The sequence below is a fragment of the Aquila chrysaetos genome, chromosome 12 (genome assembly GCF_900496995.4).
Source record: "Aquila chrysaetos chrysaetos chromosome 12, bAquChr1.4, whole genome shotgun sequence".
NCBI lineage: Eukaryota > Metazoa > Chordata > Aves > Accipitriformes > Accipitridae > Aquila > Aquila chrysaetos.
In genome coordinates, this window is record NC_044015.1 from 9,348,633 (window position 1) to 9,373,803 (window position 25,171).

The 25,171-nt window shown below is 55.4% G+C and overlaps 1 protein-coding gene across 1 annotated transcript in view; it reads right to left on the reverse strand.

Annotated features, from left to right (window-relative positions):
* The window catches only part of CACNA1E (calcium voltage-gated channel subunit alpha1 E), a 173,040-nt gene that overhangs the window by 15,752 nt on the left and 132,117 nt on the right, over nucleotides 1-25,171 (reverse strand). Inside the window, exons 20-41 of the mRNA XM_041127951.1 lie at nucleotides 25,014-25,081; nucleotides 23,485-23,582; nucleotides 20,369-20,425; nucleotides 18,471-19,079; nucleotides 18,100-18,374; nucleotides 17,327-17,486; nucleotides 16,650-16,779; nucleotides 16,037-16,096; nucleotides 15,585-15,691; nucleotides 11,558-11,569; nucleotides 9,446-9,542; nucleotides 8,130-8,290; nucleotides 7,555-7,692; nucleotides 6,772-6,973; nucleotides 6,410-6,574; nucleotides 5,866-5,976; nucleotides 4,764-4,847; nucleotides 4,553-4,678; nucleotides 4,295-4,360; nucleotides 2,229-2,320; nucleotides 1,614-1,779; nucleotides 1,298-1,425 (exon numbers count right to left, since the gene is read on the reverse strand). Of these exons, the coding sequence (XP_040983885.1) occupies nucleotides 1,298-1,425; nucleotides 1,614-1,779; nucleotides 2,229-2,320; nucleotides 4,295-4,360; nucleotides 4,553-4,678; nucleotides 4,764-4,847; nucleotides 5,866-5,976; nucleotides 6,410-6,574; nucleotides 6,772-6,973; nucleotides 7,555-7,692; nucleotides 8,130-8,290; nucleotides 9,446-9,542; nucleotides 11,558-11,569; nucleotides 15,585-15,691; nucleotides 16,037-16,096; nucleotides 16,650-16,779; nucleotides 17,327-17,486; nucleotides 18,100-18,374; nucleotides 18,471-19,079; nucleotides 20,369-20,425; nucleotides 23,485-23,582; nucleotides 25,014-25,081 (3,112 nt within the window). The remainder of the gene's footprint in view (nucleotides 1-1,297; nucleotides 1,426-1,613; nucleotides 1,780-2,228; nucleotides 2,321-4,294; nucleotides 4,361-4,552; nucleotides 4,679-4,763; nucleotides 4,848-5,865; nucleotides 5,977-6,409; nucleotides 6,575-6,771; nucleotides 6,974-7,554; nucleotides 7,693-8,129; nucleotides 8,291-9,445; nucleotides 9,543-11,557; nucleotides 11,570-15,584; nucleotides 15,692-16,036; nucleotides 16,097-16,649; nucleotides 16,780-17,326; nucleotides 17,487-18,099; nucleotides 18,375-18,470; nucleotides 19,080-20,368; nucleotides 20,426-23,484; nucleotides 23,583-25,013; nucleotides 25,082-25,171) is intronic.

The window sequence follows — 25,171 nt, forward strand, 5'->3', positions numbered from 1 at the left end:
GAAATCCTTCCCAAAAGCCATGGGTGAGAAGCCCCACACCAAGCAGCTGGATGTTTCACTGCTCTCACCTCCTTTCCCTTCTCTAGTTGTCCATCAGGATATCTACTCACCGTACTGACCTCTCCCCCTTGCACAAGGCACAGTTGCCCACTAACAAGCAAACCCACCTGCCCACGGGGACCTTGCACAGCAGCAAGAGTGCTGGAGGAGGCCACGTGGGGAGGAACCTGGCCAGCACTGAGCTGCACAGGGTTGGACAGAGATGATGGAGGAAATTATGCCAGGAGCTGATGATATTAGGCATAAAAAAAAATCTTGGCTAGAGCTGGTCTCTTGAGGGGCAGGACATTAGCAGTGGAGGCAAAGACTCTCCAAAGGGAGCATGTGTGGCTGCCAAGGGCTCTCAAGCTAAGATCGCCCACACTCCCAGGCACAGCGGTGGTGGGTCGTGGCTCCAAAGAGGCTGTCGCTGGGCTGGGGGAGGGAGGAAGGGGCCACACAAGGCACCTTCATGCTGCTGGGCCTGAGTGGAAGGCAAACATGCTCCCAGAGCTGCTGAGGGCTCCACACTGCCCTAGGGATGCTCCAGACCATTCTGGGAGGAGTGGCAGAGAACAAGTCCTCTGCAGCAGCAGCAGGAGCAGAGCCAAAGCCCGGCCACCCAGGGTATGCACAACCGCTTTGAACCCATCCCATTGCTGGGAACAGGCTGCTGCCTGCAAATGGGTGCCCTGTTCACTGGGGTCCTCATCAGCAAGGGCATGAGTGCAGGAAACAAAGTCCTCCCGTCTCTAGAGGGGTGAGCAGGCTGGCCAGCGTAAGAACATAATTCCCCAAACCCATTAAGACCCACCATATCTGACTTGGCAGAAGCCCAGCAGATCCCCAGCATCTCCCCATTGCTAGGAACAAGCCACGCTCAGCCCTGCTCTGACAGGGAGCTGTGGGTGCTGGGGACCAGGCGATAGAGCCGGCCTCAGGGCAGAGGCACCCAGCTGGTGCATGGGGACAGGGAAGGAGGCTGAGAGGGACCTGCCCACTGGCCGGGGAGGAGAGAAAGAGCAGGAACATCCAGGACTCAGGATAAACACCATGGCAAACCGTGAACGTCACCTAAGATGCCTGTGCCACCAGGCTCTGTAGGAACCAGCTGCTGCCCTTGTAACGACTGCAAGTGACAGCAGCCCTTCCTTGACTGTCCTGGCATTGCAGCTGGTTTTCAACAGCAGAACAGAGAGACGCCTGTTTAAAACCAGCTCTGAGAGGTTGCTCAGGAGAGAAGGAGCTGGCTACATACCACGCTGCTCTGTCATACTCTGCCCAGATCCGGACAAACTCATCTAGATGGTGAGGTCCCAGGATGGAGGAATCCCGAGTCAGGTATTCAAAATTGTCCATGATGACTGCCACGAACAGGTTGAGCATCTAAATGAAAGGGAAAAAGGCAGAGAGAGAGGAAAGTAGAGGGAGAGAGAGCAAAGAAGGGAAGGGAGAGAGGGAGAAGGAAGGGTAGTCGTGGGAAGATGGAAGATGGCTGATGACCCTATGGCAGGGGTACAGGTTGGGGGGCTGATGAGAGGGATGCCTAGGTCTCTCAGGGAGGAGGAACTCACCAAGAAAGAGCAGAAGAAGATGAAGGAAACGAAGTAAACGTAGGCCAGGTCAGTGCCGCAGCGCTCGTTCTCATTCTGCCCGGACGTTGCTGTAGTGTCCGGCTCACAGCCTTTGCCCTCCAGGCAGGACAGCATGATCTCCTGCCATGCCTCTCCAGTGGCACTCCTGCACCCAACACAGCCATACTCAGCAGCTCGTGGTTGCACGGGATGGAGCCGGGGTAGGATGCCCCCAGGAGAAGCCTCACAAGAAGCTGTGCAACCCCCTACCCAAATTAAGCACATCTCCAGCATGCAGAGGAGCAAGACACTGGGTGAGCAGCAACCAAGCTGGACCCACACAAGTGCAGCCATGCCAGGGTGTAGCTCCTGGCACATGGGGCCAACTTCCCCCAGCCAGCTGGTCCAAAGAGCTGGGAGACAGATGTCCTTTTGGGGGCAAGGTGGGGGAAAAAAGGGGGTTCCTGAGCTCTTGTGGCCATGTGTTGCCCAGCTGCTCTCTAGCACCAAAAACTGACCTCCACCAAACGGCCTGTGGCGAGAACCTGCCCAGCCTGGTTCCTAGCGTGCCTGCACCCAAAAACACTGCCAAAGGAGTTTTTTATGGTTACTTACCTGAAGAGGAGCATGAGGGAACCCAGGAAGCTGCGGAAGTTGTTGTGCCGATTAATGTGGCTTTCCTCATCTAGTTTGATATTGCCAAAAACCTATGGGAGGGAGAAAAAAGTCTCAGTTATTCAGGCAAGAGCTCAGTGGTTGGGGAAGTGGCTGCATGTTCACCTTGGCTCACGGGCACACACCCCTGTGCTGCAGGGACCGATCTTGCCCGAGGTGCATCACTCTCAGTGCAGCCAGCCCCCAAAGCAGCTGACGTCCCCCCTCTCTGGGCAATCCCCCATGAAAAAGCACCCCAGCATGGCAAGGAGCTGGCTCTGAGCAGCCACTGGGGAAGGAGACTCTTCTCTCCTCAGGAGGGATTTGCGGTGGGCAGCAAAGGCTGCGAGAGGCTGAGCTGCCATGGAAACAGGAGCACAGAGGACCTGGGATCAACCGAGTCCAACTGCTCCACATCCATTCCTCTGCTGTGGTACGGGCAGCATCCGAGCACTGCAAGGCACCCAGTGGTCCTGAGCATGCTGGAGGCACAGGGACAGGTTGCACCACCCTGGGTGGGTGCTGGCTCACATTCCTGGAAACTCCCCGGAGCTTCTCCCTTGGTGGAGAAACGCTCCGTGATGCCGAGGTCAGGCACAGCGGTACAACCAGGGTAGGGAAGGGCACAGTGAGGGAGGGACAGACCCACCACTAATCCACCACGGACAGCCAGACACCTGGGACTACTGTCCCCAGGGCCGAAAGAGGCAATGAAGCCCCAAACGTGGACAATATCCTAATAATGACCCACAGCCAAGGCCATGGTAGGACATAATGAATGTTCGTAAAGTACCTCAAATAGGAAAAATGTGCTGTTATTACTGTTGAATATTTATTCCACTTTCCGTGAACCTAAAAATACACTAACTGCAGAGTATTTTTTCCCTGTACAGGTTTTTTGGAATGTGTAATTGTAGAATATTTTCTGCCTCCAGCTATTTTGCTCAAATAACGCCTACAGACTTTACTGCTTGGGGATTTGTTCACAATGGTGTTAAAAAAAAAAAAAAAAAAAAATCAAATACTACCACACAGCAGGGAGGGGGGCTGAGTCAGTTGGCGGTTGTTTGGCGTGGAGAACACCTGGAGCCAGTGCTGAGGTGTGTAGGACAGAGTGGCCAAAATCAGCCACGGGACTCTCGGGGAGGGAGAGAGGGGGTGGAAGAGACTAAACACCAGCACTGCCAAGCAGCCCGAGTGGGGGGCCACTGCACTGCCTGAGGCCTCCCCAAAATCTGCCTGTCCTGGTGGCACACGTCAGGCAATGGTATAGGGTACTGTGGCAGCTCGCTCATTGGGCAGCTCCAGATCCCAAGCATTCGCCGTCGAAGATGCTTTGTCAGATCTTCAGCATGGGATTTAGTCATCGCAGAACCGAGCCAGCCCTGCGGCACATGTGGAGCTGAGGGTGTTAGCTCACGTGCTTCTTATTTACCAGCTGGAGCCTGGAAAGCTCACTTTTCCCATGCTCTGCAGACCTCCCACCATCTGGTAGGTCATTGCAGGTTCCTAAGCATGAGACCCCAAGCAGACCATCAGCAGCACGACTACAACATAAACCCTCCGCAGAGGGACAAGGTGGACGGTGGGCTGGATCACTGCTGTGATCCAGCCATTTGGATTGGAAAGGCAGAAGGCTGCTCCCCAGGTCCCTCAAGGCATGAAATCAATCTCTGGGGGCTGCTAGGGATTTGGAGATAGGGTGTAATTTCTAAATGAAGGGGTGACGATTTGAAAGTGGCTGCCACACAGGATGCCCAACTGAGTCCCCAGGGCCACATCTCTAAGGGTACAAGTTGGGAAGGCAGTTGTGGAGCTTGACTGAACAAGCCCGTGGCAGGTCCCCCAGGGCATGCGGCTCTGCAGCTGCCAAACAAGCTGTTCCACCCTCGGGACCTTCCGGGACACCGTGACCGAGTGAAGCAATGACAGGCAGGCACAAGGCTGGCTGCTGCGCATAATGCTGAGGACGTGCTGGTCCAGCCTGTCCGCACCAGAGGGATGCACACGGAGATGTCTGTGCTCACCTGCATCCCAATGATCGCGTAGATGAAGAAAAGCATGGCGATCAAGAGGCAGACGTAAGGGAGGGCCTGCAAGAGAAGCAGATGAGTCATCTCATTTAGCACAGGTCCAGCTCCAGAGGAGTACAAAAAGCACAGCGAGCAGGTAAGCTGTGCTCATCCGTCTCTCCTGCAAGCAGCAAGACCTTGGGAACAGCCTGCATTTGGGAGCAGCACCCCAGCACCATGGCCTGGAAGGAGACCAGGGCACACGTGTCTTACCTTGAAGGACTGCACGAACGTCCAGAGCAGGATGCGGATGGTGTAACCCTGGCGCAGCAGCTTGATGAGCCGAGCAGCCCGGAAGAGCTTCAGGAAGCTCATGTTGAAGCTGCTGGTGTTCACCAACTGGGAGGAGATGAGAAGGTCAGAGGGAGGCGGGAGCCCCCCACCCCGCAGCGGTACTTCCCACTGCTCCCAGCCCCTGCTTCACCTTGGTGTCCGTCAGGATGATCTCCGTAATGCTGCCAATGACGGTGATGAAGTCAAAGATGTTCCAGGTGTCCCGGAAATAATTCTGCAAAAGCAAGGAGAGAGGGAACATGGAATTGAGCTCAGGGATGGCAGGTCTGAAGGGCACTGGGCCATGGGCCAAGGCTGCTCATGGACGGCGGCGGCAGAGACCTTGCCGCCCATTTGTATGCAGCCACGGTCAGGAGCACCGTCCTGCATCTGAGACGGTGACAGACGTGAGCGTGTCTGCAGTGAGCAGCTTCTCCTGGGAGATGACTCACGCATCCAACAGGCCACCCTGGTGAACAGGAGCAGAAGTGGCCACAGTCAGCCCTGGTCAGGCTACAACAGCTCATCATGCCGACACTCACAGCCATGAGGCTGCTTTGCCCTCCTCTTTGTGGGCACCCGGACCCACCTCAGCCCCTGCTGTTTGTGCAGCAGCTGGTGCAAGACCGGACTTGACCATGGCTGGTGCCGCTGGGAGTGGGAAGGGTGGCTAGAAACCCTCCTGCTAGTGGACCTCATCTCCCAGTATGGGTTAGAAACAGGAAAGAAACTATAAAAGAGCAAATCCGACAGTTGCTTATAAGCAGCAAAGAGTAGCTGAAGAAAAGGCAATCCGTGGCTTCAAATCTTAAATGAGCAGCTGGGGACTTCAGGACTGTGAATTAGGCAGGGAGGTCTCACTGCTGGTCAGGTCTGGTCTGACTGATACAGCCCCAGGACAGCAATGCACTAGCATCTCATGGCTCCCAGGGACAAGGGACTGCAGCCACCAGCATGATTGCAGCAGCAGTTGGCTTTAGCGGAGCGGCAGCACAGCCCTTACATGGTCAACACACCAGAGTACCATAGAAACACGGCAAAAAGTAAAGCAACAGCGTGGCTTCCACCACCAGCATCCAGCAGTGGGAAGTTTAATGAGAACCAAAGGAGCGATTCCAACCTAAAAGCAGCTCTCAGGCTGGGACCCAAAATAAATAGCAACAACCTCACATTATTAACACCTTCCCTCTGTGATCTGTGTGCTGCCAACATCCAAATTAACACCGTCGTCAAGAACAGGAGCAGCCACTCACCAGGAAGCCAAAAGCGATGATCTTGAGGACGCACTCCAAGGAGAACACCATGGTGAATGCGATGTTCAGGTACTTCAGGGCCAGCTCATAGGTGTATGGAGCAGAGTAGTACTGATGGACAGAGAGAGATATTGCTAGCCAGGAGGGGGCCTGCCAGCCTCTTGGCTGATGAATGTCCCCAGGAAGACTTGCGATGGTCCATGTTCCTTGCCCTAGGTGCCTCAAGACCATCTCCCCCTTTCCCTCTCCACCCCTCTCCCAGGACAGCTCCCACTCTTTCTAAGAAGGAAGCACAGAGTAAATCCAGATCTTTCTGCAGTAGTTAAGAGGTTCAGATTGTTTGGGCCAGTTAGTTTGTTTAGGGAAGATCTCACCTCCAGTTTGGGGCATGTGGTGTTTCAAGCAACTATGCCAAGGGAATACATGCTCAGAGTCTGTCTCAAAGCATCTCCTAGAAACAACCAAAATACCCCCTGGTCCCATCCTGACCGATCTCCTTCTCCCCACTGCCCCAAGCAGGACAGGCTCACTCTGACCGGCTCACCTTCATCATCAGCACCACCGTGTTCAACGCTATCATGGCCATGATGGTGTACTCGAAGGATGGGGAGACCACAAAGTGCCAGACCCGGTACTGGAAGGTGTGCCGGTTCTGGGGCATGTACCGCGTGAGGGGTTTGGCGCTGATGGCAAAGTCAATACAGGCCCTCTGGAATAAAACAAGTGCATCAGACCCTGGCCGATGGTAATGTGGGGGATGGTGGCTGCCACACTTCTTTCCTTCATGGGGTGGGCAGGCAGGTGGCTCACAGGTTTCTTACACCTTTTCAACATTTAGGGAGCTCCAAGCTCCCAAACTGCAGAAAACCCATGGAAATGTCCTCTTTCCCCCTCCCCAGACTGTACCTCGTTCTTCTCCAGACTGCACTCCTCCATCATTTTGTCTCCTTGCTCTTGGAACGTAATGATGATGAGAGCCACGAAAATGTTGACGAAGAAGAAAGGGAAGACCACAAAATAGACAACATAAAAAATGGACATCTCCATGCGGTTGCTGCGGCTGGGCCCGCGGTCCTCCTCCGTCACATCCACTGAATGCTGCAGCACCCTGTGGGCAGACAGGTGAAGAAAAGCAACCAGAGATATGCCCATCAGGACTGCCACCACACAGCACTTCTCACGGGACCCACTTTGTACAGCCAGCTCTGTCTGTCCACAGGTGTAACAATGATAAGATAAACCTCTGTCTTAATCTGCTTTACAAGGACAACCCTTCTAAGTTGCCACAGCTTGTTTTACGGTGCTTTGCCTGTGCCCCTGATGGAAAATACATTTTCCAGTGCTCCACATACAGAGAAAAAATTGCCCAAGCTCACATGAGCATGAACAAAGGGCTAGTCCTATGGTCATCTCTAAACTTGAGCAGAGATATACCTCAAGGCCACACAGGAGAAGGGATTATCCATCATTCACTCCTTAAGGAAGAAGCTAACCCCAGCCACGGTCCCAGCCTCATATGGGGGCTAAAGCTCTTTTGTTCTGACATAATTTCTTGTTCTTCCTCTCCTCCTCCCTACCCAGCAGTTTCTCTCTCAGCTCTGCCTGGCTGTAGCCAGTTATTAACCCAACCACCCCAATGGGGACATGCCCACCCTAATTCAAGGGGGATGGATGGAGCAGAATACTCACTGGGGCCAACCCTCGCCAGTGGAGACTGTGAACAGGGTGAGCAAAGCCCAGATGATATTGTCGTAGTGAAACTCATGGCGTTTCCATTCCCGGCACTTCACTTCCATCTTGTTCTTCTCGTGGTCCACGTAGTTCCCTCTGCAAGGTTGGGAGACAGCAGTGACCTTCTTTTTTTCACTGCCAGACTATGGGACAGTGGTTTTAAACCCTGGGGGCAGCGTGTGTGTGTGGTGGCGGGGGGCACATCTCCTCCTGCAGTGCTGGAGGGAGAAATAGGGAGAAGCTGGATAACAACTGGGAGGAAGGAGAGAAGGGGAAAGCAAAAGGTAAGAGAGAAGGAGGAAAGAGAACAGGAGCAAGATGCAGGGCTCTGCATCCTGCACCCCATGCAAAGATGCACAGCGCTGACACAGCAATGGGGACAGGACTCAGCCCATGCCGTCCACCCCAAGAGACTACAGCCAAGAGTGAGTCATGACCAAAGACTTAACTGGGAACCCAAAGATGACACTACCCAGCACCCTGCCTTTGCCAGAAGTGTCAGCAGCATCGGACCTACTGAACCGGGCACCTACATGCAGTCCTTCTCTGTGTCCTTAGAGCTGTCAGTGCAGTAGAAAAACTTCCCCTTGAAGAGTTGGACGGCAATGACAGCAAAGATGAACATGAAGAGCTTGTAGACAATGAGGATGTTGAAGACATTCTTGAGGGAAGTCACCACGCAATCGAAGACGGCCTGGAGGAGAGGGCATAGCTCACCGTGGGGAATCGACAGCTTTGGCAAAGGGCAGGACCAAAGCCTTCCTCAAGACTACCATAGGGAAAGACATTTCCCACTCCTGGGGTGGAAAGGAGAAAAGAGCTGGGCCTTCTCCCAGGCAAAGGGCTATTTTATGAGCGAGTTTAACACCTGGAGTACCCCCCCAGCACACACACGGACATGAAGCAGCCCCCAAGACAGCAGCAGGGATGGATATTTATATCCTCCAATGTTCTCTGCAACCAGGGCAGCAGACAGAGGACAGCCCCGATGATGTAATTAGCAGCACTCAAGACCAATTAGTAAATACTTTGTTTTGCATCACCCCAGATAACAAGGCAGAGTGAATACCTCTGCCTGCAATAGCAGCACCTCCCTAGGCTCGGCTGTGCTCTCAGCCCTAGTTCTCACAGCACTTTAAAAAAGAGAGGAATGTCCTTATCCCTGCTTCATGCTGAAAACAGAGGTGTCCAGAAATGAGCTGACACGGGCTGAATCCATCCACTGATTGGGAGGAACAGCTGGGGTCAAAATCCATGTCTCTGGGGTGCCACCCTGGGCCTCATCCATCAGCCAAATATTGCCTTCTGAAAAAACCTCAGGGCTTCCTTGGTCTCTTACTCCTTTCTGGCTCTATACCCCATCAGCTAAGGTAGGGAAATCCATAATCCTACCTGCGCTGCATAAATAATCCCTCTATTCAGATGGGAAATCCCCCTCCGGTGCAACACCATGACAGCACAGCACACAAAATCCCGAGTTGTTTGCAAGCTGCTCTGGTGGGTAAGGTAATGAACTTTGGAAAGAGATTTGAGGTCTTCCAAAGCCAGGGCAGCCTATTTTATCGGGGGAGCATCTGGGCTTTGCTGCCTCGTGTCCACTCCAGCCCCGCCTTCCCTGGCAGAGGAACTAACTCTGACACCTTGCAGAGATCCAGGCTTGCTTTTAATAACTCACTGCACCTCCAGATACGAAGCATCTTGTTTGGCATTGTGTTTGAAAACAGGGCTCCTAAAACACAGCAAATGCTTTGAAAACTGCTTGTTCATTGCAAATCAATGCACGTGGTCCTTGCACCCACTGGTCCATGCTGGAGGAGACAGGTGTAAGGCAGGAGATGGGGATCATTACCTTCAGCTTGGGCAGTCGCTTGATGGTTTTCAGAGGCCTCAAGACCCGTAGCACACGAAGAGACTTGATGGTCTTGATATCCCGGCCCTTGTTGGTCCTACCGTGTCGGAGGGAGGCACACGCACCCAAAAATGAAACGGAGAGACAATAACCTTGCAGACCCAGGGCTGGATGCTCAGGGGTTTTCAACAGCTGACAAGAGCCCCCCCAGCATGCGTAAGGATGGGAACAGGAGGGCCACATGCCATCGTGGGGGCCAGCACTCACAAATGTGTGACTGCTGAGCGCTCAGCCCGCCTAAACGAGTCTCCTCCAACACACGCGCCTACAGCTGGCAGAGATGAAAAATAAAGCAGTCCTCTCCTCCTCGGGATTAGCACCTTTCCCTTTCGCTGGGGAGCAGCAAGCTTAACACATCCCTTCGCTGTGGAAAGCAGCAACATGCCAGGGCTGGGGCAGACGACGCAATGCTCTGCCCGAGCAAGGGCAGCTGCCCGAAGGGTGCTGTGGCACGCTGCCCTCCGTCGTGTCCCAAAGGCATGCCGCTCAACAGGGCCATGGAGGTTCGCTTCCCTAGTGCAGGCATGTGCCATTTGCAGATGGGGCTTGCAAAAGGCCACGACCATTGCAAATTGTTTTCTTCCATTGCTACTGGCTGCAAGGAATTCACAAAAAAATGAGGGAGATGCAGTCAATGGGGTCTACATGCAGGTGTCTCACCAAAGGTTTTCCATCCTGGTTTAAACTCAAGATTCATGGTCCTCACTTTCATCTAGGGAAGCACATGCTCTATGCTTGGTTCCTCTGCACAAATGCTGTCTCTTACAACTTTCTGCCTTATTCCATCAGTGCTACCTAACTTGGTCAGCCTGGTCTTCCATCTCAGAAAATCTCAGCCCTCTCTTCCCTCTCCAGATCAGAACTGCACTTGCCTCCAGCCCAATTCAGCTGAGGGAGGGCAAAGCTTACTATTAGGATTATTTAGAAAAGCAGCACTAAGAGCCCACGTGACCCTCATTTCTTGAATGTGGTGATTAATCCCAACCACAATACCTGGGGTTTTTTCTTGTCTTTTAATTAAAGCCATGCTGGAACCCAGGATGGAGCAGAGAGGTCCTGGTGAAGGTGGCACAGTTTGTATCCACCGGGCACCATCAAAAAATGTCAAGGAAGTGACATACAACAACAGACGCTCCAAATTACACAGCTCCTTTGCAAGGATTAATGCAACAGGTAGCATAATAATGGGCTTAATCATTAAAAGATGTAAACAAAACCACTAATTAATAGTCCTCCCTAGGAGCACAGCCCCACAAATGCATGGGAAGCAACTGTACAAATAGCCCCAGGACTCACTTTGCACCTCCCATCTCCTGTTTTGCTCAGTGTCAGGGCCTGGGTAAGCAGCTGGGACATCCGACTCGGGGCTGGGATGAGGATTTAGGGCAGTGCTCAGCTGGTGCCAGCTGCCACCAGGGCATCTCAACTGCAATGGTTTACATCTGCTGAGGAGGGACCTCTTCAGACCTCAAGAAACTTCCTGTGGATTTTCTTGGGATCTAACACAGATATGGATGTAGGTCTGGATAACACCAGGAGAAAAGCCTGGCCTTGCTGTGTCTACGGCCGAGGCTGAGCTCTCCTCAGGCCCCTGAGCTTGGCATGAACCACATCCCATGCCCTCGAAGGGTTGCCCTCCCTGTAGGGTGCCCTACAGGGCTGTAGTCCCTACAGCTCTTCAGTGCAGGCAAAGCTCCCACCGGGGCAGAGCCTTCAGCTCTGCAGCGGACACTGCTTTGCCCTGCTCCCTTGGGTGTGCTTCACGCTCTCTCAGAGTACTGCACAGACACTGATAGCTGCAATGAAAGCACCCTCCTTTGAAGGCAAGGAATTGCATTGCTTGCAAAGAAAATCCCTTCTGCACTTTCCCAGAGCACACCACCTTTAATGCATCCTGGGGCAATGCAGGGGTACATGCAGAGCAGCACACTCCAGTCTCTGCAAACGCAGCTAAGGGTCAGCACAGGCGTCAGACAGACGGACACTCGCCTGCACCTGTCCCCCTTGTGCTCCCCAGGCGGCACCCCGCAGCAACCCGAACGGCATAGTTACCCCAAAGCATTCCTGTCGGCGATCCAGCCCAGCAGCCACCAAACCGCACCAACAGAGAGAGGGAAAAAGAAAGAAGAAAGGAAGAAGGTAAGAAAAGCATCGGGGCAGCTGCACAGGGATGACCGCAGCCTCTCGGGCAGCTCTCCATCACCCCACGCCTGGGTTGAAAGGCACGAGGAGTAGACCATGTTGTGTCCTCCAGGATGGGCTTATCTCCAGGGAGAGACTCATTCAGCGAGCCGTGAGCCCCTGCCCTCCCTGCTGGAGGTTTTGGGAGGGTGGGTGCATAGTGAAACCTCTGCTGCAAGAAGAACCCACAGAGAGCGGGACAGTGGGTGACAGTGGGCGGGCACGTGGTCCTCCTTGGCCAGGAATCGGGGATGGACCTTGAGGCTCAGCCCCAACCTGCCTTTGGTGCCTCCAAGGGAACCTACCTGCAAAGCCCCAATAGTTCCCATCCAAACAGGCTAACTCTGCTAAATCGCCTCCATTAAGAAATCCACTGATTAAGAGCCTGAGCTGCAGCCTGCAGCGCGGAATTTCCTGCAACCCAGCAGAACACACTCTCAGACAAGCTGAGGTGGTCTACAAGGTCCCTAGCTCCAAACCAAACCTCCATCCTTGCTTGAGCTGAGTCCCTGCCACGTGCACGCAGAGCGCTCAGCGCTGGGGCAAAGCCTACGAAGTAAAACATTTCATAAAAACCATAAAAATAACCCCAGACTCTGGCTGCATGTTAGTGAGACAGGTAGAAGGTGTGTTGAAAAGGTGATAGTTTAACTCTGTAGCACTTCTGTGATGGGATATCAGACCTCCATCCTAACCAGCCTCACACCAGGTTATTTTGCAGTGCGTAAGGGTCCCTCTTGCTTCCAGACACTGGTGCCAATGGGCACGAGGAGATGCTGCTCAGCAAAGAGGCACCTCTGCCGGGTACCTCGGAGTGGAGAAACTCCTGCCCTTGCTCACCAGGTGAGATGATGAGGGCTACGCACTGACCACTCAACATTTCCACCAACCCTTCCACCGCTCAGCATTTCCCGCTGCTGCAAACGCACAGGCGTAGGCATCACTGCCTCTCGGCAGCTCTGCAAAGCTGCAAGTGAGCGCCGATCCTCTGCGCAATGCCTCCTTGGAGGGTGCCATGGAAGGCAAAAGCAAGCAGGGTCTTTAGTTACGGTTCTGGTTATTTCAGCTAATTTAATTTGAACTCTTTGGAGATTTACAGTTTTATAGTGGGCTTTTTATTTAGGCTGCATTTGGATTGACGTATTCACTTTCCACGTGGAGAGCTATGGATAAGCCAAGATGACCTCTCACTCAGGATGTACAGGCTCTGAGGGGGCAATGGACAAGCTAAAACAGCACACGGTGACACGGCTTTATGAGCGGACACTTGCTCATTGGTGATTTTGATGTGGCACTGACAGCCAGCAGATGATGGTGGCACTGCTGGACCAGCTCAGGGACCTCTGTTGCACCCACAGCTACCCAGGATGCCCGCAGGAAAACTAAACCGCAGACGGGAAGCAAAAGGGGCAGAAAACCTGAACGGCATGGCATGTCCCAGCACTTCTTCAACTGGGAAGTGCTGGACCTGGTCACCAGCCGCTCTCAGCCATGTAATTGCCGCAGCCGCTCCATGGGCATCGCTTTGCCCACCCAGCACCATGGAGGCGAGGCAAGGGAGAGGGAGGACACATCCCCCCTCAGCCCCACATCAAAGAGCTCATGGAGGGAGGTGAAAAGGAGAGGGATTCAGACATCACCACCAGAATTTTCCTCTCAAGACCAGGAGGGAGGGAGGGCAGCAGGTTGGGACATCTATAGCTGGCAAACATCCTGCGGCTCCTGGGGCCACAGCGGCGACGGGCTGCTGGGGGGAGAGGCAGGTGTTCTTATAAATGCTTTATAATGTATAAAGCCATTAGAAATTGCTGTGGTTCCTTTGTTCTTCTCACCCCCAAAGCCATGAGATCATCTCCTCTAGCAGGAGCCACTGTCACACGTGGGGGAGAGGGACAATCCTGCAGGTTTACGTTATAGAGCCATCATCCACAATACAAGCGACTCAGTATCTATTCAGCTACGGCTACAAGAGTGGGCAGGCAACGTAGATGCTTGCTGCAAACATATGTGGAGATGCAACAGCCCTCTCCGTGAGAGGGGGTTCAGTGCCACAGCCAATGGGGGTGCTCACCCTTGAGAATTCAGCTGCCCTGTGCCCAAAGGGACCCATCCTTCCCTTGGGAGGCTGGGTGGAGGCAGGCAGGTGGCAGGCGGTGTTGGATGGGGCACGGCATCTTCCCCGTGTGCTCAGTGCTGGCAGGCGGGGACCCTGCCAGCTCCAGGAACTGTGTCACCTTTGCAGGGTGGGGGCCCACCACCAATTATGGTACTGTCAGCGGCAGTGAGGACACCTGTCCACCCAGGAGCAGGCTGAGCCATCAAGCTATGGTCCTTCAGCCATCAAAAAGTCTTGATGAAAGATGTACTGGAAGGAAAAGGCTCCCCTGTCCTCCCCTAAAGCCCCTCAAACCATCCAGCACATCTTCAGGCTGCTGATGCCCTTGACCCCCCCCAGACATGCTCTGAGGGGCTGCCCTGGCAGAGGCGGGGATCAGGCAGACCCCAGAGATGCTCAATCCATCCTCATGGTGGCCTGGGTGGCCTTCTGGGGGCTCAGAGCCAGTGGATCTGCCCTATGCCCCTTCCCCATGCCAGGGTCTGCAGTCAGCCCCCGGCCCTGCCCAGGGGCTGGTTCACCCGTGCTCCGAGCGAACTGAATTCTCCCATGCTCTTCCCAAGGAGAGAGCAGCAGCTGAAAGCACCGGGTGAGGACAGGGATGAGGAGGGTGAGGAAGGCAAAAGCAACCAGCTGGGGAGGGTGCCAATGGGTGAGAGCAAGGGGAAGGAGCTGCTGCCCAGCCAGGGATTAGATGGGAGGAATGGATTATGGGCTGTAATCCATCAAGCAACCTTGGGGCTTGGGCCCAGCCACTGCAAGAGCCTTGCACGGTACCTGAGCTGTGGACAAGGACAGGGCTCCAGTCTGCGCGGCAGCCAGGCCCTGCCCTCTCACCAGCACTAACGCCACCACTGCCAGTGTCAAAGGCACAAAGAGAGAACAACAGTGTGACAAACCCACAGCATCTCCTCTCTTCTCCCTCCTTGGGCACCGACAGGGCATCACAGCCCCAGGGACCAGAGGGTGCCCCTTGCCCGCTCTCTGGGTGCCAGTGCATGCCTCCTCGTGCTCACACCGCACTACCTGCCCCAGCTGGCAGCACAGAGGAGGGCAGAGCAGCATGAAAGTCATCCCTGGATGGTTCTCCCCTCCATGGCACGGGCACCACAGACATCAAGTCACTCTGTGGAGGAAGACCCACTTGCAGGTGCCACAAGCTCGGTAACCAGAGCCCAACCGCAAGGCAATGCTCAGCAGGAACATGCTGCAGAGCAAGCATGCAGCACCATGCCCTCAGCGTGATGCTGCAGAAGACGTGGGCACAAACCCTACCGGCTCCATCCCCATTCCTGCAGGGCTCCGGGGCAACGCTCCCCCTTGGAGCAGAGGAAAAGCCACTGGCCGGGGGTACCATTTCCAGCACAAACATGTTTGGAGAGCAGCTCCACCTGGCAGGCTGCTGCTTTTGTTGTCTCTGTGAGCCCCTGGATGCGTAGCAGGTGTGTAACTCCAGCTCTGCCACCCTTGGGTCTTTTTCCCTCTCTAACAGCCCCTCTGCCCTCTTTCAAGTCCCCCTTCACCACCAACCTCTTCCTAGCATCTCCAGCTTTCTTTGCCTTGCCCCCTGCCTGCTTGCTCACCAGCATTTGACAAACAAGGAGAAATACATCTCTGGAGCAGCCACGCACCGCTGCCAGGAGCCATCCCAGAAACAGAGCAGAAGGGTGTAGAGAAATAAAAAAAAAATATCAGGGTCTAGTAGCCGTAACACACAGTTGCATCCTCCTCCCACCCCAGCCAAGGGAAGGCAGGGAGCTGATAATAATGACGGCCACTTACGCCAAGGCAAAAGCCACCAGCGCTCCCACCACCACGATGAAATCCAGGATGTTCCAGAGGTCTCGGAAGTAGGAGCCGTCCTGCAGGATCAAGCCCTGATCGATCATCTGCAGGGGGAAATGGTGAGAAAAAACAGGAAGGGAATGAGCAGCTCGGACATCAAGTGGAAGCAGCTGCAGGTGGGATGTGCTGGGGACAGGGACATCGCTGGGGAGCAGCAGACCTGTCCCTGCCCCCCAGTTATACATCAAGGAGCATCATCTTTTGGGAGCCTGGAGACTGATAAAAGTGGTGCTGAGCACTCTCGACTCCCAGCACTAAGAACCAGGCTTTAAAGTCTCCATCATCCAAATTTAGGACCAGAATCGAAAAAACTGGGCTATTTCCCACCCACTCCAAGGACACCGTGGGACAGAGCATCCCCAGCGCAGCCAGCCCGCAAGGCCTCTTACCTTGATAACCATCTCGAAGGTGAAGACGCCAGTGAAGACGTAGTCGAAATACCTCAGGACCTGCAGAGAGAGGGCACGGGTGCTCTGCAGCCACTGCCAAGCTAACGGGCTCACTGGTGCCCACCCAGACCCCATTACCACCCCGCACCGGGGCTCGCCTGGCTCAGGTGCAGACAGAGGGTTGGTTTGCTTGCCCCAAACCCAGCCTGTTCCCTAAGAGTTCAGGACAGCCACAAACCCAGCCTGCAAAGGCAGGAGAGAAACATTTCCCAAGCATGGTGCAAGTGGCTCTGAAATCATGCTGCGAACCAGAATCATGCTCCCCCATACCAGTCCCTGTGCACATCAGCATCTCCCCAGTTTAAGCTACTTTACTATTGACAAGGCACCCTAGTCTGCTCCCCAGGCTCTAAACCCTGCATGTGGGAGGCTGATAGGGATTTCCAGGTTTTATAAAGGAAGGTGATGTGGAAGAAGTCAGACCCCACAGTGCGGAGCAAGCACTGTCACCGGCTGCCCTGATCCGTGTTCCACATGTGCCCCACCACAGAAGCTAAAATCCTACAAGACCTCTGCCTGCGGGATGGGGGGAGCAGGGGAGGTTTGCAATCACTTTGTTGCGGTCGGAGTTGGTGAGGACGGGATCCTCCGCCGCGAGGGCGATGCTGCTGGCAGCGATCACCAGGAGGATGCACATCTCGAAGTAGCGCAGGTTCACGATGTAGTGGCAAGCCCTCCGCACCCTGCAGGGAGACAGCCCGCACCCCAACCTGTGAGCCCCTGGCATGCCCCAGGCAAGGCCCACGTGCAAAACCCACCCCACGTCATCAGCTTCCAGAGCAGAAAGATGGGCAGCAAAGTCTGGGGAGCAAAACAAGGGAGCCCAAGGGTGGTTTGGGCTTGCTAACCCCTTTGCTTGGCCATCGCAGCCCCCCAGACACCCCACAGCCAGCCAGGGAGAGTCCCTCAGAAACTGGGGTGTTCATTCTTCCAGGCTGCTGGAGCTGGGCAAGAGCTACAGGGGAGCAGAAAACTGCAGAAAAATCTAACAAGCGTTGAATAAAAATCACAGCTAGCAATCAGCAGTTGGGACAGAAAACCATGAGTGTGGCTGGCACAGACAGAGAGCACTGCCAGGGCTTGGGGAACACCGTGGCTGGTTATCCAGGCTGTTTGGGAGATATTCAGCCCCCTTCCCAAGGGGATCCCCTGTCTTCAGTGATGGCTAGGGGTCCTTCCCCTTGCAGCCCTCCCCAGGCCCAGGCTCCTACAGTCCAAAAAATGTCTCACGGGTTGGTGGTGCTGAAGATGAACATGGAGCTGTGCGGCACCATCGCTTTGCCCGTCTCGCTTTTCTCCTTCTTCCGCTTCTTCTTCTCCATCTCCGCCTCGTCCTCTTTGGTCTCAGCCTCCTTTAAGGGGCTTGCTTCACCATCTGTCTTGTTGCTAACTGCAGGAAAGCGAGAGCCTTTGCCCGGCCTTGCACCCAAACAGCACCCTGGGGTGTCCCTGCCACCCGGGCACGTGCAACCCCCCTGGTTTCTGCTTTGCATCCCTGTGCCGTTATGGGGAAAGGAACCAGAAGGGAAGAAAAGACATGAGCTGCCAGGCTGAAGCAGACGAAAGGAGTTTTAACAAGGCCAGCTTTCGCGGTGCTGTTTAATTAATAACACCATTTAGAGCGGCTCACCTTGACAGCGAGGATGCTGTTAAGGGGTTTGAGCAGCAGCGAGCTGGGCGGAGGCTGTGGATGTGTTAGGAAAAACAAGGGATGCGAGTGTTTTGCCCAAGCGGAGAGGAAGGGAGAAGGAGGGATCAGGCGAAGGGGCGGGTGGGAAGGAGGTGAGAAAGGGAGAAGCTCCCCAGGGGATGGTGGCACATCAGCATTGCGTTCAGGTTTCCCTGCAAAACTGGGGTGCTGGAGGGAGGTGCTACAAGGAGCAGCAAGGAAAGCCTCCCCAGTTGATGGATGTGGATAGGAAAAGCTGTGCAAGCAGCTTTCCATCCCCACAGTGTCCCTGAGGGCCGGGAGAGGGGCTCAGGAAAGAGAGACAGGTCCTCACTCTGTACCACAGCGGAGTCGTGGACATCGATCATGATGGTGGTGCTCTCCGTGGCCTTCTCGGTGTTGGGGGTGATGGAGGAGAGGTCGGGCTCGCTCCGGCTGACGGTGCGGCTGGCCTCCAGCAGCGCTTGCTCACTGGTGTCCAGGCTGCTACAGTCCTGCTCCGTCAGGCTGCCCGTCTTCCCCCGGGGAGCCTCGGGTACTGCTTGTGGGGGGCTCCCCTCCTCAGCGGTCCCAACCAGCTCGGCATCGCCGGCAGGGACCCCGTTTGTCCTGCAGGAGGGATGTGGGAGAAAAAGAGGCGCGAGAAGATAAGGGGAGAGGACAAGGAGCTGTGAGAACTGTAAGATGCCCTCCCCAGGTACCAACCTGACAGGCTCCCCGCTCGCCTCCGGCTCCCCCTGAATCAGTGCCTCTGCTGCGGCCGCATCCCCGCACCGGTCCCCATCCTGCGCCCCCTCTGTGGGGCTGGCCTCCTCAAGACCCATCTCCTGGCTGGCTGAGCGGCTCCCCAGGGCACTGGCTGGCTCCTTCCCCTCCATCCGGGCTCTGCGGTGCCGGCTGCGCCGCTGGCTCTGCCTCATCCTGGCCCTATCCTCGATGCTGCCTCCTGCCCCATCCTGCTCACCCGGCTCACAGTTCCCGTGGCACGATTTCTGGTGCCACGACTCCTTGTCTCGCTTGGCCCGGGGCGATGGGCTCCTCCTGTCCTCACCACCACCGGGGTTGGCTCCCGGGGCCGGCTGCTCGGGTCCCTCGGCCGGCGGCCGCTCGCCCTTGCCGCCCTGCTCCTCGGTGCATTTGTCCAGGGCGACGCCGTCCCCCTGTTTCTTCCTGCGGAAGATGCTGGCATGGGGGTTGATGAGGGCTGGCTCTTCCTTGTTGATGCCCTCCTGGCTGGACATCTGCATGTGCCGGCGCAGCTGGCTGGTGCGCTGCTCCCACACCGACATGTGGTGCCGCCGGCGACGCTCCCGCCTGCAACGGGGGACAGCAAGGGGTCGGCATCCCGGCTGCCCCCGCGGTGAAGCACCCACCCTCAATTTAATTTGGGAATCCCAGGGAGAAGGAAATGCCATCCCCAGGGCTACGGGCTGGGCTCCTGCTTCGTCCCCAGCCCTCCGGCATTCCTCTGGTGCTGGTAGGGGCTGGAAATGGGGCTGAGACTGTACTTCTGCCCCTTCAGAAGGCATCAGGCTAATGGAGGACCAGCCCCAGCAGCCTCACAGCTGCCCTGAAGCTTTTGGGCAGCATGGCCAGCTTGCTGGGAGCAGCCAGCACCCTACCTTGCCCTATCCCCGCCAGGTGGTGACCACTTTCCCCTTGCGTGATTGCCTGGAAATATGGGCAATGCTCTCCCACTGCAGCCGGGGATCCCTCCTTGTACTGGGCATGCCTTTGCATCGCCAGCTCCTTGGAGCTGGGCTCCTTTTCGGAGAGGCACTGCCCTAACAGTACAAATGATGGTGTTGGGGACTCTGACACCAGAGCCAGCTTGACGGCAAGGGTGGCAGTCCTGATGGGATGGGGACAGTGAGTAAGAGGGGAAAAGATGCCAGGTCCAAGACCTGCCTTTCTCAATGAGAGACAGCCCTCCGAGACATTTGCAATGGAGAACGTCACCAGGTGCAGGAGGTCCCCTCCCTCCCTGTGCTTAGCTACGCTCGGCCGGGACAGCCTCTCACCCAGCACATCCCAGGCAGGAAGACTGCCCCAAGGGTAGGGGAGCAGTGGTTTCAGTTGTCTGCAGGGGAAGGAGCTGTACTGGGCTTCTCTGTGTTCCTGCAGGTCTGCTCTAGGGAGGACTAGGCTATACCATGAAACCTTTGCAGTGCCATAAACACGCACACAAACACCCTGAAGAAAACAGATGTGCCCTTCCCAACACACCTAGGCACACAGAAACACCCACGAGCACACACATGTACATACACTGCTCACCCCCCCGAGCACACGCGACTGCACATCCACAGACAACGGCACGCACCAACACACACGTACTGCACGGCACGGCACACGCACGAGGAGGTTGGGCGCACACAAAACCACGACTGCACGCACAAATCCACAAAGGCACGCACACATGCGCACAAACAGGGGTGCAAAGGAGCACACTGAATACAGGCACACACACACACACACACACACACACACGACACCCCGCCTCCAGCCGAGGAGGTCGGAGGGGAGCGGTGTGCGCCCCGGCCCCGCGGACGCACAGAAAGCACAGGAGCCACAGACGACACGCGACCCCACGGCCCACATACAGGTGGCTGCTGCGTGGCTCCCACATCGACATGTGGTGTCTCCTTCGCCTGTCTCTTCTGGGGAGGAAAAACAAATGGGTTCAATCCCCCCTTCACCCCTCCTTTGACTCGTGTGGGCAATGCAGAGAGGTGGCCCCCCACCCCGGGCACCCGGCATCTCTGCCTATCGGCTGCCGGGATGCCGGAGTGCAGCAGCCAGCGGTGAACCCCCTGCACGTATGTGCTTGCACACCGGCAATGAGCTGCCTGCAAGGCTGCCTGCACTCACACTCACGCGTTGCGATTCTTTTCGGGGGGGCCACGGAGCCTTCCCTGCGGCGGCCAGCCGTGCAGCAGCAGCACGGGGAGAGCAGTGCAGGCTGCAGCCCCTCAGAGGCCCCGGTACATCCTTGGATATTTAACAGCTCTTTCAAACTGCTCCAAATTCACTTCTCCCGAACAACACGTGGCAATTTGAAAGAGGAAGCGATGCGTCAGGCCAGCCCCAAGCTGCTCAGAGCCGTCGCCATGGGTGGATGCTTCCCTAAGACCACAGAGGGGAACGTGAAGATCCCCAGCAAAAGCAAGGCAAAGCCCAGGGCTGAGATGCCACAGACCCCCTGTCATCTTAGCAGCCCTGACACAGGGAGCTTAACAGGGCTGTCAGTGCCCTTCACCCCCACCGACTTCAGGCAGCTGGGGAGATTCAAGGCTTTATCCTTTGTATCAGCACAGAAAAGATTCAGATACGCACAGCTCCAAGCAAACAGCCACGAGCATATGCAAATGTGCGTGCAGTGATTTACAGGGTTTGCTCTTTCCAATTGCCATGTGTGTGCGCAGGACATGCAAGCAAATATACTCCAGCCACACGGGACCAAGCACCGACGTGCACGCAGAACTCACACCGGTGAGACAGGGTGCGTCTCGCTGCCATCCTGCGAGTGCACCAATACCCTCAGCCCCCTGGGTGAGTCACGCTGGTGATTGCCTCATTACGGCCTCCTTATGGCCACATGCACGGGAACAGTCCGGTGCCGCGCTCAAGGCAGAGAGCGAGTCGCAGGCGCCCGCCGCCATCCCTGCAGCAAGTGGCCGAGCCTTCAAACGCATCCACGCACCACGTTAGGCACCAACACATGACAGCATCCGCATGCGTCCATCTGGCCACCCACTCGTCAAACAGCTCCGAGCCATCTGCACCAACGGCACCCATGTACAAATACAATACTCCGACCGGCACCGCAGCCGCCCACACCAACCTGGCCACGTGGGAGCACTCATCCCCGAGCACCACCGGACCTCTCTGCAGGCAGGAACGCGTGTACCAAACCTGCCTGCGCTGAGTACCCACATAGAAATGAAGCCATCTGTGTCTGCGCACACCCAAACACTGAGACCGGCTCGGCTTCACCGCTCTGAGTTTCCAACAGCCCTTCGGTACCGGCTCTGCTCTGGCTTGTCCCTTGCTGTGATGTCCCCACCACCCCTCCCCACCTGCTGGCATCGACGTGGCACCACCAAAAGCACATCAGACCTGATGCTGGAGATGGTTGCCCCCATGGCATCACACTCTCTTCCCTGTCCCTGACACTATCCATCCTGATGAGGGGGAGGAGCTGGAAAAAAGATCTGAGAATATCAATACCTTCCCATTTCAATGCCGCTACAACAACAACCAAAGGTTAAAGAGATCTGTTTTCCTAACCAGCTATATCTGACAATGGCTAGAAAACTCTAGCAGGGATGTGCAGCGTGGGCAAATCCTTTAGTGCCCTAATATAGTCCATCTGCCGCTCTTCCTCTCTCCTATCTGTCCATCCTCCAGCCTCTTCTGCAGCCTAAATCCCTCTATTCCCTTGCTTTGTCCAACATGTTCCCACTGGTAGCCAGAGACAGTCACAACACACAGACTCTACCATCTCTCCCATACCCCCCCCCTGCCAGTACTTGGCCAGGCACAGGTTTAATACAAACATCCCATCACCCCCAAACCAGGGCAATATCTGCGGCTGCTGGGAGACCAGGCAGGGCTTATAAGTAGGCCCAGCTCCTGCTGCCCCTAAAACCACGGGTGACGCATGCAGGATGGGGGACCATCGCATCCCACCGCTGCCAAGCCAGGGAGGGGGCAGTTCCTAATGCTGCCTCCAATCCCCCCCCAGATCAGTGCTCGCCTGAAAACAGCGGTTTCTCTCGGCAAATCTGCAAGAGATTCTGCCGTGTATGAGCTTGGCTGGGTTTCAAAGCATAATGAAACCTAAAATTCCCTGGGAAGGGATTCTATAAAAAAAGAAGAAAAAAAAATCCTTTCAGCCATACTGAAATGTACTGTTTTGGGAAACAAATCAAAACGCCTCGTTCCAATGTTGACTTTGAAAGTTTTATGTGATTTAGACCATATGATGCCGCAAAATAAAGGGAAAAAAGGCGTCTAGAAAGGAAAAAACAGAATTTTCTTCTGCTGAAACGCAGACACAAGGCTCCTTAACACAATGCCAGGGGTTTATGTGGCTTGGGGCTTTTTTTCTTGCCCAAATCAAATTTCTGTACAATCAAATGTGTTTTTGCAAGCCTGCTCCATCTCTCATAACTGCATTCGCTACCAGGGAAGGAGCCCGGGGGAGACTTGTGACACTGCTGATCCCTTCTCCCCCAGCCCTGGCTGCTCTCCCGCAGCTCTGCCATGAAGAAACGCTCCCCGGGAACAAATATCACCCCTCCTCAAGAAAAACTTGAAATACCTTCCTCCTCCCCAGCCTCCTTCCCCACCCCTAGCAGCAGCCTGCAGTGTTTGAGCTGTACTTTTGGGGCAGAAAGCCTCTTTTAGTGTATTTCTGCCATGCCCAAGCACTGAAGCTGCTGCCTGGGGCAGAGGTGGGCCACCCCAGGCCCTGCGGGGTGACCTGATCCCTGCTCCGGCACCTCTCCGAAGGCACTGCTGCTCAGGGGGAGCACGCTCCTAGATCTCTGTCCATCCTCAGAAAGACACCCGGAGAGGGAGGGACCTCTTTTTCTTGCGGCAGCCCCATAACCAGCTGTGCCAGGCTCTGTTTCAGCTCTCCATCCACCCTGGTAAGAAGCCCTACTGGGCTCAGGGAGGGGGCACCGGGGTAGTGGTGGTGGGGGTCACTCACTCGATAGCAGGCATGTTTGGGGCAGACATGGGGCTGACTTCTTTGGCTTTCTGAAGGGCGTGCTTCTGGTTAAAGGCCTCCTCTTCCTCCTGCTCATCCTGTGGAGGAAAAAGGGGAGTTGCTTAGTGGGATGCTGGGGTTTCAAGGGAAGGTGCAGCCATCAGAAGGAGCAAAGGATATGTGGGGATATCTTGGATACCAAGGCGTGTGGGAGAAAGGGGGACCTGTATTTCCAGAGACAGTCTTTATTTTCCTTGTGCTATGGGGACGCAACTTCCCCACTACGCCAGATCTTACTGAAGGCGTCAGCACTACTGAAATAAGTGAACCCAGCCCACTCCAGGCAAGAGCTGGGCTGTGCACGCTAGAACAGCCCCAGACGGCGTAGACCAGCTCAGCCTTCCCTTCTTCACAGCCACAGGGGCGAGACAGGCATCCCCCCAATGGAGTGGGAGGCAAGGCATCCATGAATGACCCCAGCAGAGACCGTATTGCTTTAATGAGTATGGTTGTGTCTCCAGAGCAAAAAATGTCATTAGGAGTCATTAGCGCGCATTCAGCCTTTTCAAAAACTCAGCACTCCCTTAATTGATGCTGCTGGTATGCCACGGGGCTCTCCCACCCCTCTCACCCCAGCGGCAGCCGGCAGCCCCTGCAAGTGCCACCCGCACCCACTGAGGGAGGGCAGGGACCCCCACACCCCCCCCTCAGGCAAATGAGCACCATGCCCCATTTCGTTCACTGCTAACAGGTCAGATTTACACCAGCATGGAAGCCTCTCAGTAAACCCCAAGGACTTGAGTAACAGGCATTGGCTCTGCAAAAAAATGGGCACCACAGGATCGCTGGTCCCCTCCAAGGAGCAGCAATGACCCTTGCAGCTCTCGCCTACTCACCGTTATCCAGATGGTGCCCCAACAATTTAGCATTCCCCAAATATTTCCCTGCATGGTCTTAAAAACAAGCTAAGCCCAATAACCTCTCAAGCACCATCCTAAATTGCATCCTAAATCATGTCCACTGCCCTGTGGACAGATGGGGAATAAATACTGACATCACTGGAAAGCGCTTCCCACTCCGCATCTCCAGAGCGCTCAGGCAAATAACCATGCCTGCATCAGACCCCATCAGATAGATGAGGGTTATCTCAATCTGACTGGAGGCAAACAAAACTGGGGAGCTTAAGCGGAGAAACAGTTAAGGCACACTTGATGGGAAGTGGGGGTGTTTCTGGAGAGACACGAGATCGGCAGGTTTAAGAGCTTTCCTGAATCAAAGTCTAACTGGCTTTGCCCAGTGATATGGGTTTGTGTTTCAGGGGACCACCCTGTGTATCCTCCTGGAGGAAGAGCCCCCATTTCCAATTTGACCGGACCTCTTTTTCAAGGCAGGCTGAGCTAAGGGACAAGGTGGGCCCAGTTCCAGAGTGAGGACAGTCACAGGTGGTGCTCCCAGTGCCTTTCCTGCTGGCCCCATCCTTCGCTATCTTCACACCAGCAAGAGAAGAAAGAGAAGCAACCAGAACGTACCTTGGTGAGCTCCTGAGCATTGGCCAGGTTGTCCACCGCAATGGCCAAGAACACGTTCAGCAGAGTATCTGTGAGCAGCTAAGGATGCACAAGGCATATGTTAAGGACATGGGTGTCTGCAGCCACCAAGGGAGGGTGGCCCTGACAGCTCCTCACCA